The 14,940-nt window shown below is 41.8% G+C and overlaps 1 protein-coding gene across 4 annotated transcripts in view; it reads right to left on the bottom strand.

Annotated features, from left to right (window-relative positions):
• Window positions 1-14,940, bottom strand: part of ENTR1 (endosome associated trafficking regulator 1) — a 251,098-nt gene that overhangs the window by 168,467 nt on the left and 67,691 nt on the right. For 2 of the 4 annotated variants that reach the window (XM_085613114.1, XM_085613130.1), the window contains exon 3: window positions 3,437-4,057. In XM_085613114.1, the coding sequence (XP_085469240.1) occupies window positions 3,437-4,057 (621 nt within the window). Of the gene's footprint in view, window positions 1-3,436; window positions 4,196-14,940 lie in introns of all 4 variants that reach the window. The other 2 variants (XM_085613139.1, XM_085613120.1) reach the window with 2 other exon arrangements.

Genomic DNA, 14,940 nt, shown 5'->3' with positions numbered 1-14,940 from the left:
CCATGGCTGCACTATATTTTGCGTAATATGAGAGAACTAGGGAGCCTGGAATTTATTTTATGATCCTATTCGCATTGGTATGGCAGATTGCGCAAGTTAAGGGGGCCTTTACCGCCAGGGTGGCATCGGAGTGAGAAGCCCTTGCTTTGACCAGGCAGTCTATGCGTCAGTTCATTTTGGTCTAATCAGTTTGCAGAATGGAATCATATTTGAATCTGGGGATGCACAGTCACCACTGAAGGCTGTTGACCTATTGTATGCTAAACCGGATCCTTCAATTGATGTTCTCCAATGGAGGCTGGTTAAAAGACTCTGAAATTCCAGTGTGTGTCTGTGATAATGCTTCTAGTTCCGATACCTTGCATACGGTCGTGATTTATCTCAGGTTAAGTACACTACGGTTTAACTACATACGGCAACTCTTGTTACCTACGAATTTTAAACAAGTGGGACCAGCGCTTTTGTTTCGACAACTTTTACCCACATCCAAAGTGTGCTTTGTTTTATCTAGGTATTTATCAGATGCATTGAGAATGGAATAATTAGGTACCTCTGTATTACATGCTGTTTTTATCTTCGCTGTTGTATTTTGTTGTGTGTTTTTAGATACACTTTTTGGAATGTTTATCTGTGCATTTACTGGGGGAATCAAATAAAGTTTATACTAACTGACTGACACAGAAAGCTACTTAAATGTATGTGTATTATCTCTGTTTAAAGCATATGTTCATCCACACTGGATTAAAGCTTATTCCCAATGGTGAACAAAGGCCTATTAATTCATGAACTGTCTCAAGTTAGTTTATTACAAGTCTATTGAGCTCTTATCCACCACATAGTAACAGATGCTGCCATGTTCAAATACTCAGACATGACTAATATATGGTATGTAGAAAATGTTTTTTTTTTCCACCAGATATAAGATCGAGATCTATGCATTTTTTGAAGATGGGGCATTCCACAGATGAAGACAAAGAAGGTGAAAGCGCTTTCTGTCTAAGACTTTCAAGGCTAGGAGTTGCAGAACTGTGGAAAGTCTTACAATTGATCTCCAAGAGGAAACATCTGAGTGCAGTAATAAATCAGCAGCAAGGATAAATAAGTATGAGATTCTAATGGGTACAAATGGTAGGCATTATGTGGTCAGGTGGGAGTCTAAATCCTGCACAATCGCCTGCCTTTATGATTATTTGAAAAGGCCAAGTTCATTAATTCTTTGTGTGGTAATATTATATTTCACAAAAACACAAATTTGTAGTTAACAATTTTGTTTAGGTTTGAAAGCTACACAAAAGGGAACATTTTCACATCAGGAAATAGGAGCCACTTTACAAAGTGTCTTAAAAGTACACTGCCACAAAAAAATAAATCAATAATATAGACATAGACGGAGTTAAACGCCCACATCCTGGTTGGCCCACTGAAGGCTATGGGGTTGGAAATACTCAAAATCGGTTGTGGAAGAGGATTACAAAGTTTGGATGCATTAACAATGAAGACTTTAATGCCAGCCATGCCCAAGGATGCAGGAACAGCAATAAGGTTATCAGTAAGGAAAAAAGGGTTCTGGCTTGGTTGTAGTTTTGGAATATGGACACAAAGAATGCTAGGCCATGTCTGAGAAGGCCTGGTGAACAATACAGAATGAACTGACAAGTGTTGGTTTTGGCCCTGGCATCCACTATACAGTAGATAAGGCTGTTGTGATAATTTATTTTGAGGATGAACCTGAGACGAGCTACAAGATTCATCGCCCTCTGAAGTCTTCAGATGAGGAGGCAAATGAGTGACAGTAAATGCATCTACTGCAGCAGAGTCGTGAGAAGGTGAGCTCCTTTACAACAGTTACAGGGGACATCAATTAGGAGAGGACATTTTTGAGAATGCAGCGACAGAAGAAGCAAAAGCATGTACATGAAGTCAAAACAAAGGGAACATATATTGTGCTAAGTAGGCACTGCATGCATTTTCTTTTCCTGTTCTAAGTTCCAAACAAGCATTTTTTGTTTATTACAGCTTATGACTTTTTTTGACCTAACTGAAACATGGCGTTAGGCAAAAGAGAATTTGAGTTTCCAAGTTTTCACAGGGTCAAATAGCCCAAAACATGATAGCCATTCTCTATCTAAAACCTCAGCTTTAAAAGTTACTGGTTCTACTCGGGCTATGTATTCAAAGAGGTATTACGCACAGCATACAGAGGAATAAAGTTTTTTTTTTTTTATTAACGCCTGTTCCAGAAAATGGAAATGCTTACTGCATGCAAAACAGCAGTCACTTTCAGACATTTGGCAAAGACTTAGCAGAATTAGGGAAAACTGGTATAAGGAACATATGGCAAGTGGGGTTCCTTTGTTGCAATGTTGCCCATTTGCTCCCCATAATTTTACTACATCTGCCACTAGCTACTCCCAGTCTGGGATGCCCAAACCAACTCACTGCCTGCTGTCCGCACTTTGTTGATTTCAGTTTTGAGAACACAAGGGAATTACTCAAGTCTACTAAATCTCTTTTTCTGTTTCTTCTCTACCTCTATCCCAAAGGCTGCATATTCTGTCCTCCTCTAATTAGATACCACAAGCCCCTACTGGGAGACAGTTCGGTGAACCAACAGATGTTGCTGTTAACATTACTGTCCCAGGCAACAGCTTTAACTTGATCACAATCCTTTGATCATTAATGGCATGCAAGAACATGAACAACATCTTGTGCCTATATGTTTTAACAAATTATTTTCAAATCAGAGGCTGCCCGAAGCCTCTTGCCACCTCTGCTCCTCCAGTTATAATCTAATAATCGTCTCCTCAAAGAAATTAAAAAACCCTTTTGGAGTCACTCTAAACCATGCCCTGACTTATTTCTTGGGAGTATACACTATTGGCAAGTCAAAATGCTAAATGTCCTGCAAAACTGTACAGCAGATTTTACTTTCGATGCTTGCCACCAATCCCACAATAAACCCATTCTGATTATTCTGCATTGATCCACAAAGCTTTTCATGACTAAGTTCTCAAATAGTTGTTCAATCTCATCATCCATCACCAGATGGAGAAAAAGGAAACCTTCTACTATTACCAATTCAAATCAGGTCAACTCTCCGCCCCATTTCATCTGCTTTGGAGAGAATTTGTAGATTGGCATCTCCAAGGAACTCAACACCACAACACATCGAACACACCACAAAAATATACACCTTTTGTAGGAAATAGAAAAATTGACATTTAAATGTGCTTTTAATTAATATAAATTCCAAGGCATCTTTACCTACAACACCATGGCTCATTAACATATGTGCAACAATCAAATATCCAAATACATGCTCGAAAGGTGCAACAAAAAGGCACATTCCCCTATAAATATAATGCTACTTCTTAGAGACTAGCTTTAGAGTGATTGAAAACAATGCTAGATAATAAAAGCTAAGAATTCAACATACCTCATCACAGTTTACTTGCAGAGACTGGATGCGAACGTGTGCTGAATAATCTCCATGTGCAACCACATCTGGGTCTGGTGTTTTAAGGCGTGCATCCAGTAACGGCAGTATGTGGTCAGCTTTCCCAAAGAAAACATCCGGCAATGATGAGCTGAAGTCTGTACTCCCTTGGGATATATCAGGCAGAAATGAACTAGATTCCGCTGTTTCATGGGACACATCAGACAAAGAGGAGCTGCAATTAGCTGCCTCCTGAGACACATCTGGCAAAAGTGAGCTGCATTCAGTTGTATCATGAGACAAACCTTGCAAAGATGGAATGTATGCTCTGCTCTTGTTTAACTGCCACGAACTGACATCTGACAGATCTGCTGATGTAAGTGAAAATGAGTCAAAGTTGTTTCTTTCAATGGGGATAGTACCATCCGGCTTAAGAACTTGTTCAATATAGGATGGTTCATAGCTCTCATTCCAGTCATCGTCAGAGTCATCACACAGTTCATCATCCAACAATGGGTCAACTGTTGGGTTGCAGAAAAAGGGTTTATGGAATTCCAGGTTAACATTCTTGGTCTTTGGCAGCACTGAAGATTGAGGAAGCCCCGCTTGCATGTCTGGCTTCTTAAGCCGAAGAAGATCCCAAGAGAGAAAAGTAAAATTTTGTGTAAGGTTTTCTTAATTGTTGTGACAGATGAAAATACACACTGAAGGTGCTGGGGAAACCATCTATTGGTAAATGTCATCCTTTAATGGCTGTCACTGCAAAACACAAAACTTGCACCGTTTGGTCTGACAAAACCAGAGAAAGGAGACACCTCTATTGAATGCAGAATGTCTTCTGCAGCACCTAGTCAGTACACAATAAAGCAAACGCATGGATGTAAAAGCGATGTTGTATTTTTACATGCAATTCTCTCTAAATTAAGAAAATAGGTAAGTGAAACGGCTATTATTTACTTTTCTTGTGTGACAAATTCTTGCTCCCTTGCTTCAAAACCCTCTATACATGTGGTTTACAGCAGCCGAGATTTGCATTAGTTTTTAATTGATTACATTTACTCAATTATTGTAGGGTTTTGTTTTATATCTTAAACACATGAAAAGCTTGGAACTGCAGTACCACCCTGTTTTTAAAAACGTATACCTTACTAGATCATACAAATAAGTCCAACATAAACTCAATTTCATTTATGTTCTGCCCATTAATATTCTACTTTACTTTTAGAAGTGATAGCAATCCGAAAACAGACCTCAGACAAAAAAACATGTTTGTTACAGCCAATCAGAATTTTGAACTATCTTCCCTTTATAGCAATCTAAAGGTCTCCTAATAGGCGCATGCATCACAGATCAAGAGGTATATAGGTAGAAACGTCACCCAGGAAGATGACCTTTCTTTCAGTTAGTTACTGCTGTCATTCATTTGTCAAAAAAGTCAAGCACATTCTCTACAAAGTTACTTACCTTTATCTAGAGATCAGCAGTATTAGTATCTTTTATAGCTTCTAATATTCTGATCTAGAATTTGAAGTCTGACTGAACATTCCCCACCCCTCAAACCCCACTCCTCCAGTCCACTGCAAGGGGTCACATACAACTCCAGTTTAGGTCCACAGCAAAATCTCCAGTTACATTCCATCCCTGTGATTCTGTCATTCTTTTTGTCAACATGGTTGTTTCAACTATTCAGACACTTGGAAGAAGTTTCCCACATGCAGGTGAAATGTCCAGTTACATTTGTTTTACAGTTTTTTCTACTAGGTACTCAGCCTTCTGACTACATGACCTTCTGTACTCTCCAGTTTCAGGAGAGAGGTTCCAAAGGTCAGCACGCTGCACTGGTAGGACCAGGGCTAATATATTCTTAGGGGTCTACGAGGGGCTAGCTCTCCTAGCTCTAGCCCTCGCCCTCACCACTGAAGCAGCTTTGCAGTCCCGGAGTTGCAAAAACAAGGTAGGAGATCCTATTTCCTTTAAATGGTCCTCTGTCAGGCTAATAGGAGTTTTTCTTGTAATCGGCAGGTGAGTCTTCCATTCCTCTCAAGGTCCAGCCTGCTCTCTGCTGAGAGTTAGTCAAGTAAGGCACTTACAAAGGTGAAACTACACTGTGATTAGTGAAGAACAAGCAACAAATTAGAGTGAAATGAAGGTATTTCTCAGTCCACAAAATTCAGCAAATGACCATGTAACTATTTTGGGGATATGCCTTCACCACAAAACGTAAAGTGACAACATCCATGTTCCTCTGTGCTTGCTTCCATCTAAACCACTCCCAAGGCCAGCAAAGTTACTCAAACCTAGCATCAAAGAAAACCACCACCTCTCATGGCAAATCCATTCTTAGCTGTGTATGGTCTGCTGTTCTGAATAAGGACTGCCATTGGAAAAAGAATGGTGTTGTTGGCTCCTTCCCTAGGGATATATGGGCCTAGTATATTGGGGCAAATCCACCTAGTGACTCATTTGTGGGGTTTACGTTAGATTCCAAGCTACTGGCTCCCTCTGTTTTATTGTTAAGGTTATTGTTGACCATACTGAATGAGTTATTATTGTTAGGTTTACACCAGTTTTCTCTATTACACTCTATTCTGGTTGGGAGAGGAGGGAAACGATGTGTAGCTCATTTATTTATTTTTGAGATTTATACAGCGCGTACAATTGCCTGTAGGCGTCTCGGCGCTAGAAACTTTGAATGTATTCCCGAGGTTGAGCCGGTAACTATTCTTGATCAAACAGCCAGGTCTTTATCTTTCTACGGAAATGCATCAGGGATGGGCTGTCCTTGATGGATGCTGGCAGGGAGTTCCATAACCTGGGAGCTGCCACAAGGAAGCGTCTATCGCCCCAGTTAACTGTTTTTGTTCGTGGTATTTGAAGGATTTTAAGGTTATTAGATCGGAGCGATCTTATGGAGGACTGGTGTCCGAGATGGGATTTCAGGAAATGTGGACCACAGTTGTGCAATGCTTTATAGAGTATGCACAGCGCTTTAAACTTGATCCGGTTTCGAATCTTGAGCCAATGCAAGTCCCTTATAGTCTCAGAGATTGGTGAGAACTTAGGGATTCCAGACAGGAGGCGGGCTGCAGCATTCTGGATGGTCTGCATTTTGTTGGTCACTCTTGCTTGGGCGTTGATGAATAAGCCGTTACAATAGTCAAGAGATGACAGCACGAGGGCGCTTATCAGCGTCTTACCTGCTGAGGTTGGAAAAAACAGCATGATTTTCTTGATCAGCCTAAGTTTGTGATGGGCTGTTGCTGCTATTTTATTTGAGTGTGCCATAAAATTTAATTTATCGTCAAAAATCACCCCCAGATTTCTGACGGTGATGGCTGGTGTAGGTGGTGTTCCGTGCGTGGGGGGCCACCAGGTGTTTGACCATCCTGGGGAGAGATTTCCAAATATGACGACCTCCGTTTTTTCGGCATTTAACTTTAGACAGTTAGAGGCCATCCACTCACCGATCGCCCGCATGCCCTCTTGGAAGTTTTCAGCTACCTTGTCTCCATTCCCGTTAATGGCCAACACAAGCTGGGTGTCATCCGCGTACGAAGTAAGGCTCATCCCATAGGCCTTGATGATAGAGGCCAGGTCCGACACGTAGATATTGAATAGTGTCGGACTAAGGGATGAGCCTTGGGGAACCCCACACGGTAGTGACAGCTTGTGCGATTGGAAGGGCCCCAGTGTGACCACCTGTGATCTACCTGCCAAGAAGGAGGAGAGCAGATTTCTAGCCATGTGGCGGATGCCCAGTTTTTCGGCACGGTCGACCAGGATCTTGTGGTCGACCGTGTCGAAGGCTGCCGACAGATTGAGCAGTACGAGTATTGCTGTACCTCCCTGGTCCCGGATCACTCTTATGTCCTCTGTAGCTTTTATTAAGGCGGTTTCGGTTCTGTGGAACTTGCGGAAACCAAATTGGGTGTTGTCCAGTAGTTGATGTTTTTCTATGAACTCTGAGAGTTGTGAGTTCATAGCCTTTTCCACTACCGTTGCTAAAAAGGGAAGACTGGCTATGGGGCGGTAGTTTTTTAGTTGGTCCTTGTCCAGATTAACTTTCTTAAGTAGGGGTTTGACCAAGGTATTTTTAAGGGAGTCTGGGTATATCCCAGTTCTGAACATTGTGTTGCAGATTGATACAATGTCAGGGGAGAGATAGTCCATGATCGGACGAATGACTTTTAGAGGACAAGGATCTAATGCTGAGCCTGATTTAATTGTGGCCGTTGTTTCCTTGATTTGTGTTTCTCCAAGGTCTAAGAACTGAGAAAGTTCGATATTGTTGGTCCCGTTGTTAGATATGGGGGGGCTCATTACTGTTTTTGTGGCGAATGCTTGATATATATCATTTACCTTTGTGAAAAAGAAATCAGCCAGAGAATCACAAAAGACTTGGGATTGTGGAGGATTCAGGTCCGGTGCGTTTCCCGCTAAGACCTTAGTTATCTCAAAAAGTTTTTTACTTGAGTTTTTAGCAGAATTGATTTGTTCAGTGAAATAAGATTTTTTTGTCTCGACAATAAGAGCTTTGTATTGTCAGAGTGCTTCCTTATAGCTGGTCTTGCTTTCAGCGCTGTAGGATCTGCGCCAATGTCTCTCCCTGTTTCTACAGAATTGCCTCTTAATACGGAGCTCCTCTGTAAACCATGGGGCTGATGGCAATGCTCTGTTTCTAGAGAGTTTTTTAGTTGGGGCTAAGGAGTGGGTGGCGGTACCTATCCACTCCTGAAATTGTCGTGTGGCCAAGTTTGGATCAAATGTTGAGTCAGGACGAGTTTTTTCAAGTAGGCTCGTTAGCTCAGCGTGATCGATGTCCTTCCAAACTTTGATGGTTTGTGGTTTCGGTACTGAATGGGGTCCGAGTCTATTTAATGTGACTGATATTTTTATAAAAATGGCGAAGTGGTCGGTCCATGGCATTGGTAAGGTATCTATTATATTAACGCCTTGCATATTAGTAAAAATGCAGTCTAACGTGTGACCGGCTATATGGGTGGGGGTGGTTACCAGTTGCCGAAGACTCATGGTGTGCATGTCTGATATCAAGGACTGGGTATCTTTGTCAGATGCATTCTCAAGATGGAAGTTCAAGTCGCCCAATAATGTAAATGAGTCTTCCAGCGCTGGAGCTTCTAGTATTGCACCCAGATTTGCTAGAAAGTTGGTGCGAGAGCCTGGTGGTCGATATAGTAGGATGCCTTTAAAATGAAACGATGGGGTGAGTTTAAGATCGAAAAGAAGGGCTTCGCAGGAGGTGGAGTGAATGTGAGATATTCTGACCATTATGTGGTCGCGGGCGATGATGGCTAGTCCTCCTCCGCGCTGCCCCACTCTATCTAGGCAATAGGCGTTATAGGCTGGGGGGGGGTCGCAACTGCCATATCAGGATCGGATGCTCCATCCGTCCATGTCTCCGTGAGAAAGAGACAATCAAGATTGTTGTTGATAAGAAGATCGTGTATTTCTTGCCGGTGCTTGACAAGAGATCGTGCATTGATTAGTGCAGCGGTGATGTCGGAAGACATAGATGCAGTGACGGCATACGTTTTGATTTTTTCATTCATTATCTGTAGCTTCACGTTACAGTGGGAACATGTAAATTTTGTGGTATCTGACCATAGGTGTGGATTATATTGAGCGCAGTCGGTGTTAGGCGTGCACAGTGCCATCAATGTGGATTTGGGGTAGATGTGGGGAGCCTGTCGCGGGGATTGATCAGAGGTTCTGGCCCCTGGCCCGGTCTCGGCACGGACGAGCACAGACGAGCTTGCCTTATGCGCGCCTTTGGCGCGCATTCGTCGCGCCCGCTGCGCTCGTTCGCTGCGCTTCCGGAACATGCACATATTTGTAGGGAGGGAGCAGTGCAGGGGGCGTGGCCTCAAGGTGGGCGTGTCCCAGTCAGGGAGAGGGGAATGAAGTTGGCGGGAAAACGGCGATTTTACCCTTACCAGTGCTCGTTTTTCAGCAGGAAAGGGTACCTGCACACTGCAGTGATGTGACAGGGAAGGTGAGTGATTTTAAAAGCTAAGTGAAATTTTACAGTTTGTAAAACAAAGTTATGCTCAGTTTTCCTTGCTACTCCCGGCTGTGCCTCAGGAGGGTTCAAAAGTGATCTAGGTCATACAGTCATTTAGGGTGCAACTGAGATTAATGCTACATACACTTTTCTTACTGATCAGAGAATACTTTCTCACATCTTACAGGCTACAAACAACTATTCTTTAACTTTCTAAGGGAGACAGATCGAAGCAGGACCAATGGTCAACAAAAGTGCAAACACCTTTCTCTGACATACCACCCTTAACATAAGTCCTGTGGGACAATTTATATTATTACAATAAGGAACATGCCACCTCGGGGAGAGAAGCATCTTTAAAAATTGCCTCATCTGTAAATATGTGCTTGACGGAAGCAGCTACTGTAATCATGTGCAGTTGCAAAAATAGCAGTATAACACTTGAAACAGCAGTCTTCCATCATGCACAATTGGTTACAGAATCTGAAGATGGACTATGGTGGGAAGTGGGGAGGGGGGGCGGGGTAGGGACTGTAGAGTTGAGACCTCCTTGGCAGCGTTATGAAGACAAAATGGGTGTAACGGCTATAAGGGCACATGTACTTAACAGAATTGATACTGTTAGTACTAGTAGTTTTAAATTATGAAAAAACCTTGATTTGCCACTAGTATAAGTGTTCAATAGGCTAATAAAGCTAAACACTTTAGATATTCACTATAAGGTAAATGCAATTCCATTTGCAGGTAAACACTTCATGGTATAGAAGTATTTGGCAAATAAAATATTTTGCTTAACCAAAACAGAGCTTGTGCCTTAACTGGTGACCGACAATGTGCACAGGAGAGGTGTAGCGTGTATACTATGTAGGGGGAATATTTCTTTCTAATGAAGATTTGACATCAGAATTTGATGATAAATGTAGAGCAAGAGGCATTTGTAATCCTAGCCCTATCTCTTTAGCATTTCAGAACTGTTGACCAATCACATTTTGGGAAGCTCACAATTTATTTGCGTACACAAGATATCAGGTGATGATACTAAGGATGATTGCTTGATAGCTAACTTGAATACAAATCTAGATTAAGGAACGTGTGAAAATGCCTATGTGGAAGACAAGAACATTTTAAAACCAAGGACAATATTGAGGTAACACAAGTTCAGTAATGGTGGTCAGACATATTTAATACATACTTTAAGAGATGAGTTCTCCCAAACACACTTTGTCTAAAAGTCAATACGAGACTATGGTTGTTATTGATGGAGCAAGGTCTCATAATAAAAGAGACTTGCTCGGATGCAATCCTCTCAAATAACGTGTAACACTATAATCAACCTGTTTGTAAATACTAATATTGCATTACACACATTATACTGTACATAGGGGAACCTTGTCTATGTGTATTACTAACCAGTAACCAGAATGTCATTAAAATGGCCGCCAAAAATGCGGGATTCTTACTGCGCATGCATCTACTGCATCTACGTAGTATGACGTTTTCTATGCCTGGAGGGAAAACTTTGCAGCTGCGCAATAAGCTTCTAAAACAGCCGCTTGAAACTCACATGTTAATGCGCATGCTTTGCTTAAACTAAACCTTATAAGTTCTACTAAATTGCTAATGCAAAAGAGATATAAGTAAATGGGATGAGAGTAGTGATAAGTGGTATACAGTGAATTCATTTATTTTCGTATTCCAACATGTCTTTTTCTGACTTTATTATTAGTTCATATTTGGGCCTCGGAGGGTGACTGAAATCCCTACCACACCTGATCTATGCGCAAGCGCACTCAAACCTGCCCGGAACCAGGATGACACCATTGAAACTCAGCCAAGGTCGCACTGGCAAGAATCTCTTGGGAACTGGGCTGGACTGTTCCCATGAGGCACAGGGTCAAGACTGATTTGCATATGGCCAGGTCTAAACTGGGGTGGCATGGTGAGCAAAAGAATGATGGATTTAACCCAGATCTCTTGACTGGGGGTGAACGTTTTGATTTGTTCTGCATTCCATCCCTCAATTGTGTGTCTTTTGCTTTCTCGCCCTAAGTGCGACAGGTATGCCCAGACATGGGTCCTGGGCCCACTGTGCCACTGGAATCAAGCTATCCTGGCTGAAGAGGGGTGAAACCACGAAACCGGTCCTAGGATGCTAGTTTCCAGTCCAGGGAGGGCCTGGCTAGGCAGTTCAGGCTGGACTGTTCCCATGAGGCACAGGGTCAAGACTAATTTGCATATGGCCAGGTCTAAACTGGGGTGGCATGGTGAGCAAAAGAATGATGGATTTAACCCAGATCTCTTGACTGGGGGTGAATGTTTTGATTTGTTCTGCATTCCATCCCTCAATTGTGTGTGTCTTTTACTTAACCCATCGACCCGGACTGAAATGCCGGTGGGAATAAAGCTTGGGAAAGTAAATTAAGGGGCAGGAACATTGAACAGTGAACCTAAAATAAAATAATTACATTTAGCGTGGTGTGATGAACTCTTCCCTTGCCTTGCCCAATCAGAAGTAGGGGTTTTCACGATATTGAAACATTTGGGGGTGGTACATGAACATAGAATAGTATAACTGAGGTAGTTTAGTTACTTAGAGGTCACAGACCCTACGCAGAATGCAGAGACCGAAATACTGATCGAAGAATCCAATCATCTAGAAGGGGATCGCGGAAGAAATATCGAGGAGGCACATACAAGAAGGGATTCGCGGAAGAAAAATCGAAGAGAGTAGTGCCAGAGAGGAGTGCGACACAGCCGTTGCACTTAGAAGAGATCACCTTCCTGCTCCTGAATCTGTCCTGATCCTTTATCTCCTGACCTGTCTGGAGAACTTCACCTGACTCCTTGGCCAGGGGTTTGGTCCTCACACCACCTTAGGTAAATATAATTCTGTGTAGTATGTCCTTGTACTGCTCTCGGTTTCTTCCCCTTCAGGTACTGTCATCATGATATTTTAAATTGAGACTTATATTGAACCTGATTTGATTTCTTCCTGAAGGAAAACTGTGTATAATATGTATTTGATCTTTGACTCACAAAATTATTTGATTAGATAAAACTTTTAAAACTCTTTGAGTCTGTGGTTATTTGGAGAATAAAACTTTAATGTCATTTCTACTTAATATAACTTAGCAACTAGATTCATTGACCAGAGGAAATGTATTATCAAGGAGATCGAGTTGGTAAGAATTTGGTAAAGGTAAACAATCTCGCAGGTAAATCAAAATTGACCCCAGTGGTACTACTGGCTTATTGTATGAATGTTTATGGGCCCATGTGAGTATATGTTGTGTGAGTAACACAAGCTGGTAATTCGCTGGATCAGTTTTCCTTGGTATCAGAGCTATGGTTTATAGTTCTAGTTAGTTAGGTAGAAAATACTGTGGATTTGAATTATTGATTTATGCATTAACCAAACCTGTGTGTTCTGTTTTATGTTGTCTGGAAATTACCGGGAATATTGAATAGCGGGTGGCGAATAGAAGCCACACTGCAGTGAGGTTACTTGCCATGATTTAGAGAAGGTGCTGAAAGTTACGCAGAACTAGAGGCACTGATTTAGGGATTATTTCTTCGTATGAAAGTGAGAATAATTGATAGTAAAGGAGTTCGTTGGTGAAACTTTGGTCTTATATCACCTAGAAAGGGTAATACTGAAGGAGTAGCAGGTTCTCTGATGCTTCAATGAAGAGTAAGCGGAAAGGTTTTACCCGTAGTGTGTGAAGAGTAACCTGAAAGGTTTTACTAGCAGCAAAATAAATGGACTATTCTTTGAAATTTAGAGAATCTGACAAAGTAGCGAATGTTTCTATGTTGTTAAATTAATGCAATATACATGTAAAATTGTGAGAAAATAAGTTTTCGCATTACCTTGTTAAGGAGGGGTCAGTTGCGAGTGCTGCACTGATGTCACAGAGGGCCGGGCTGGGAATGGTTGGAACAGCAGGCGTGTGACTGACGCGAAGAATTGTGAAAGAGGGGTCAGTACTAAGGAGTGATACTATAGTCACTGAGAGCCACGCTAGTATTGGCTAAAAGCATAGCGAAACAGAATCTGATTGGTGAGAGGAATAAGAAGCCGCCCTGGTATTGGTCAATTATTAAAGTAAAAGCGGACATTTGATTAGTTGAAAATAGAAACCATAATAATAATTGTTAGTGGGTTTTGCATGTGGACATACGATCCTTCATTGATAGGGAATCGTCCAGACAGAAGGTACTTAGGATTTGCCCAAGAACAGTACATAAAAGAAAGATCACACAAAATGTACTGAGAAAAGAGAAAAATATAATTTATGCAGAAAATTTAAAATTATTTTAAAAAGGATAAACCCATTAAAACCAGAGAAGGAATACTCATACCTCCCCCGAAAACACCTGCATCCTACATGATGATGGAGAGAGGCTATCATACCTGTGTATGGTTAGAAAATTGGAAAGAATATCCAAAAGATGATGGAATATTAGCTTTTCCAGAGTTTGAAACATTTAATGGAAGAATCTTACATAACTTATGCACTAGAATGAACGAATTAGAACCCCGACCCAGACAAACACAGTATGAGGCATTAGAAGAATGGGAGACTGAATCATTTGAGCGCAATAGATCAAGAAGTGACAAAAACTTGAGCAGATTTTATCCCAAATTTCCACGCGAAACCCGAGATAGGCAGATGAAACCGTGGAGACAAGCTATGGTGGCTGAAGGATTATATCCTGCATTAATGGCTGAAGAACAGGCAGGAAGTAAATGTACAGAGAAAACAAAACATTTAGCAATGACAGGTAGTGGAGACTCAGAAGAGGATTATTTAGAAGATATTTTAATGAAAAATCCTCCGCCTTATCAAGAAAGACCTAATAGGACTACCCAGAGTGCCCCAATTCTAGAAACACCTTTAGTTCCTCAGGTTGTACATGGAAAAGCAATGGATAGGGTACTTCAAGAAAGGGAAGCAATAAATAAGAATAGAAGCAAATTAATACAGAAAATAACCCAGATAAGCATGCATCCTGAAGACATTAGTGCTGCCTAGGGAGTCAGTCCTGGTACAGTATATTGACTATCTATTGATCGCATCAAAAACAAGAGAGGACGGTTACTGATTCCATTGCTTTATTGAACCATCTAGCCGAAAGTGGACAAAGTGTCCCCAGAAAAATTAAAATTTTGTAGAACAGTAGTTAAATATTTGGGACATCAGTTAGAACGAGGACTAAGGATAGTGACATCTGAGAGAATATAAATAATAAGACAAATGGGGGGAGGAGCCAAGATGGCGACCGGAGCAGACGCTTGAGCGCCCGGCTCCGTCGGTCCGTGGCCTCGGACTACTATCCTGATGCCCATCCTCGCCGATTTTCGAGGTGCAACGTGTGCGAAGACGCGCTGACCGCGCTGCCGCTTTCCCGGAGTCTCAGCCCGCCCGGATGCCCGAGTTCTGGGTGCTTTTGTCCTCTGCACTGAAACCCTGCGCCATTA

This window comes from Triturus cristatus, chromosome 1_2 (genome assembly GCF_964204655.1).
Source record: "Triturus cristatus chromosome 1_2, aTriCri1.1, whole genome shotgun sequence".
Lineage (NCBI taxonomy): Eukaryota > Metazoa > Chordata > Amphibia > Caudata > Salamandridae > Triturus > Triturus cristatus.
Note: the sequence above shows the minus strand (reverse complement) of the source record. Positions and strands in the feature narration are given on the sequence as shown.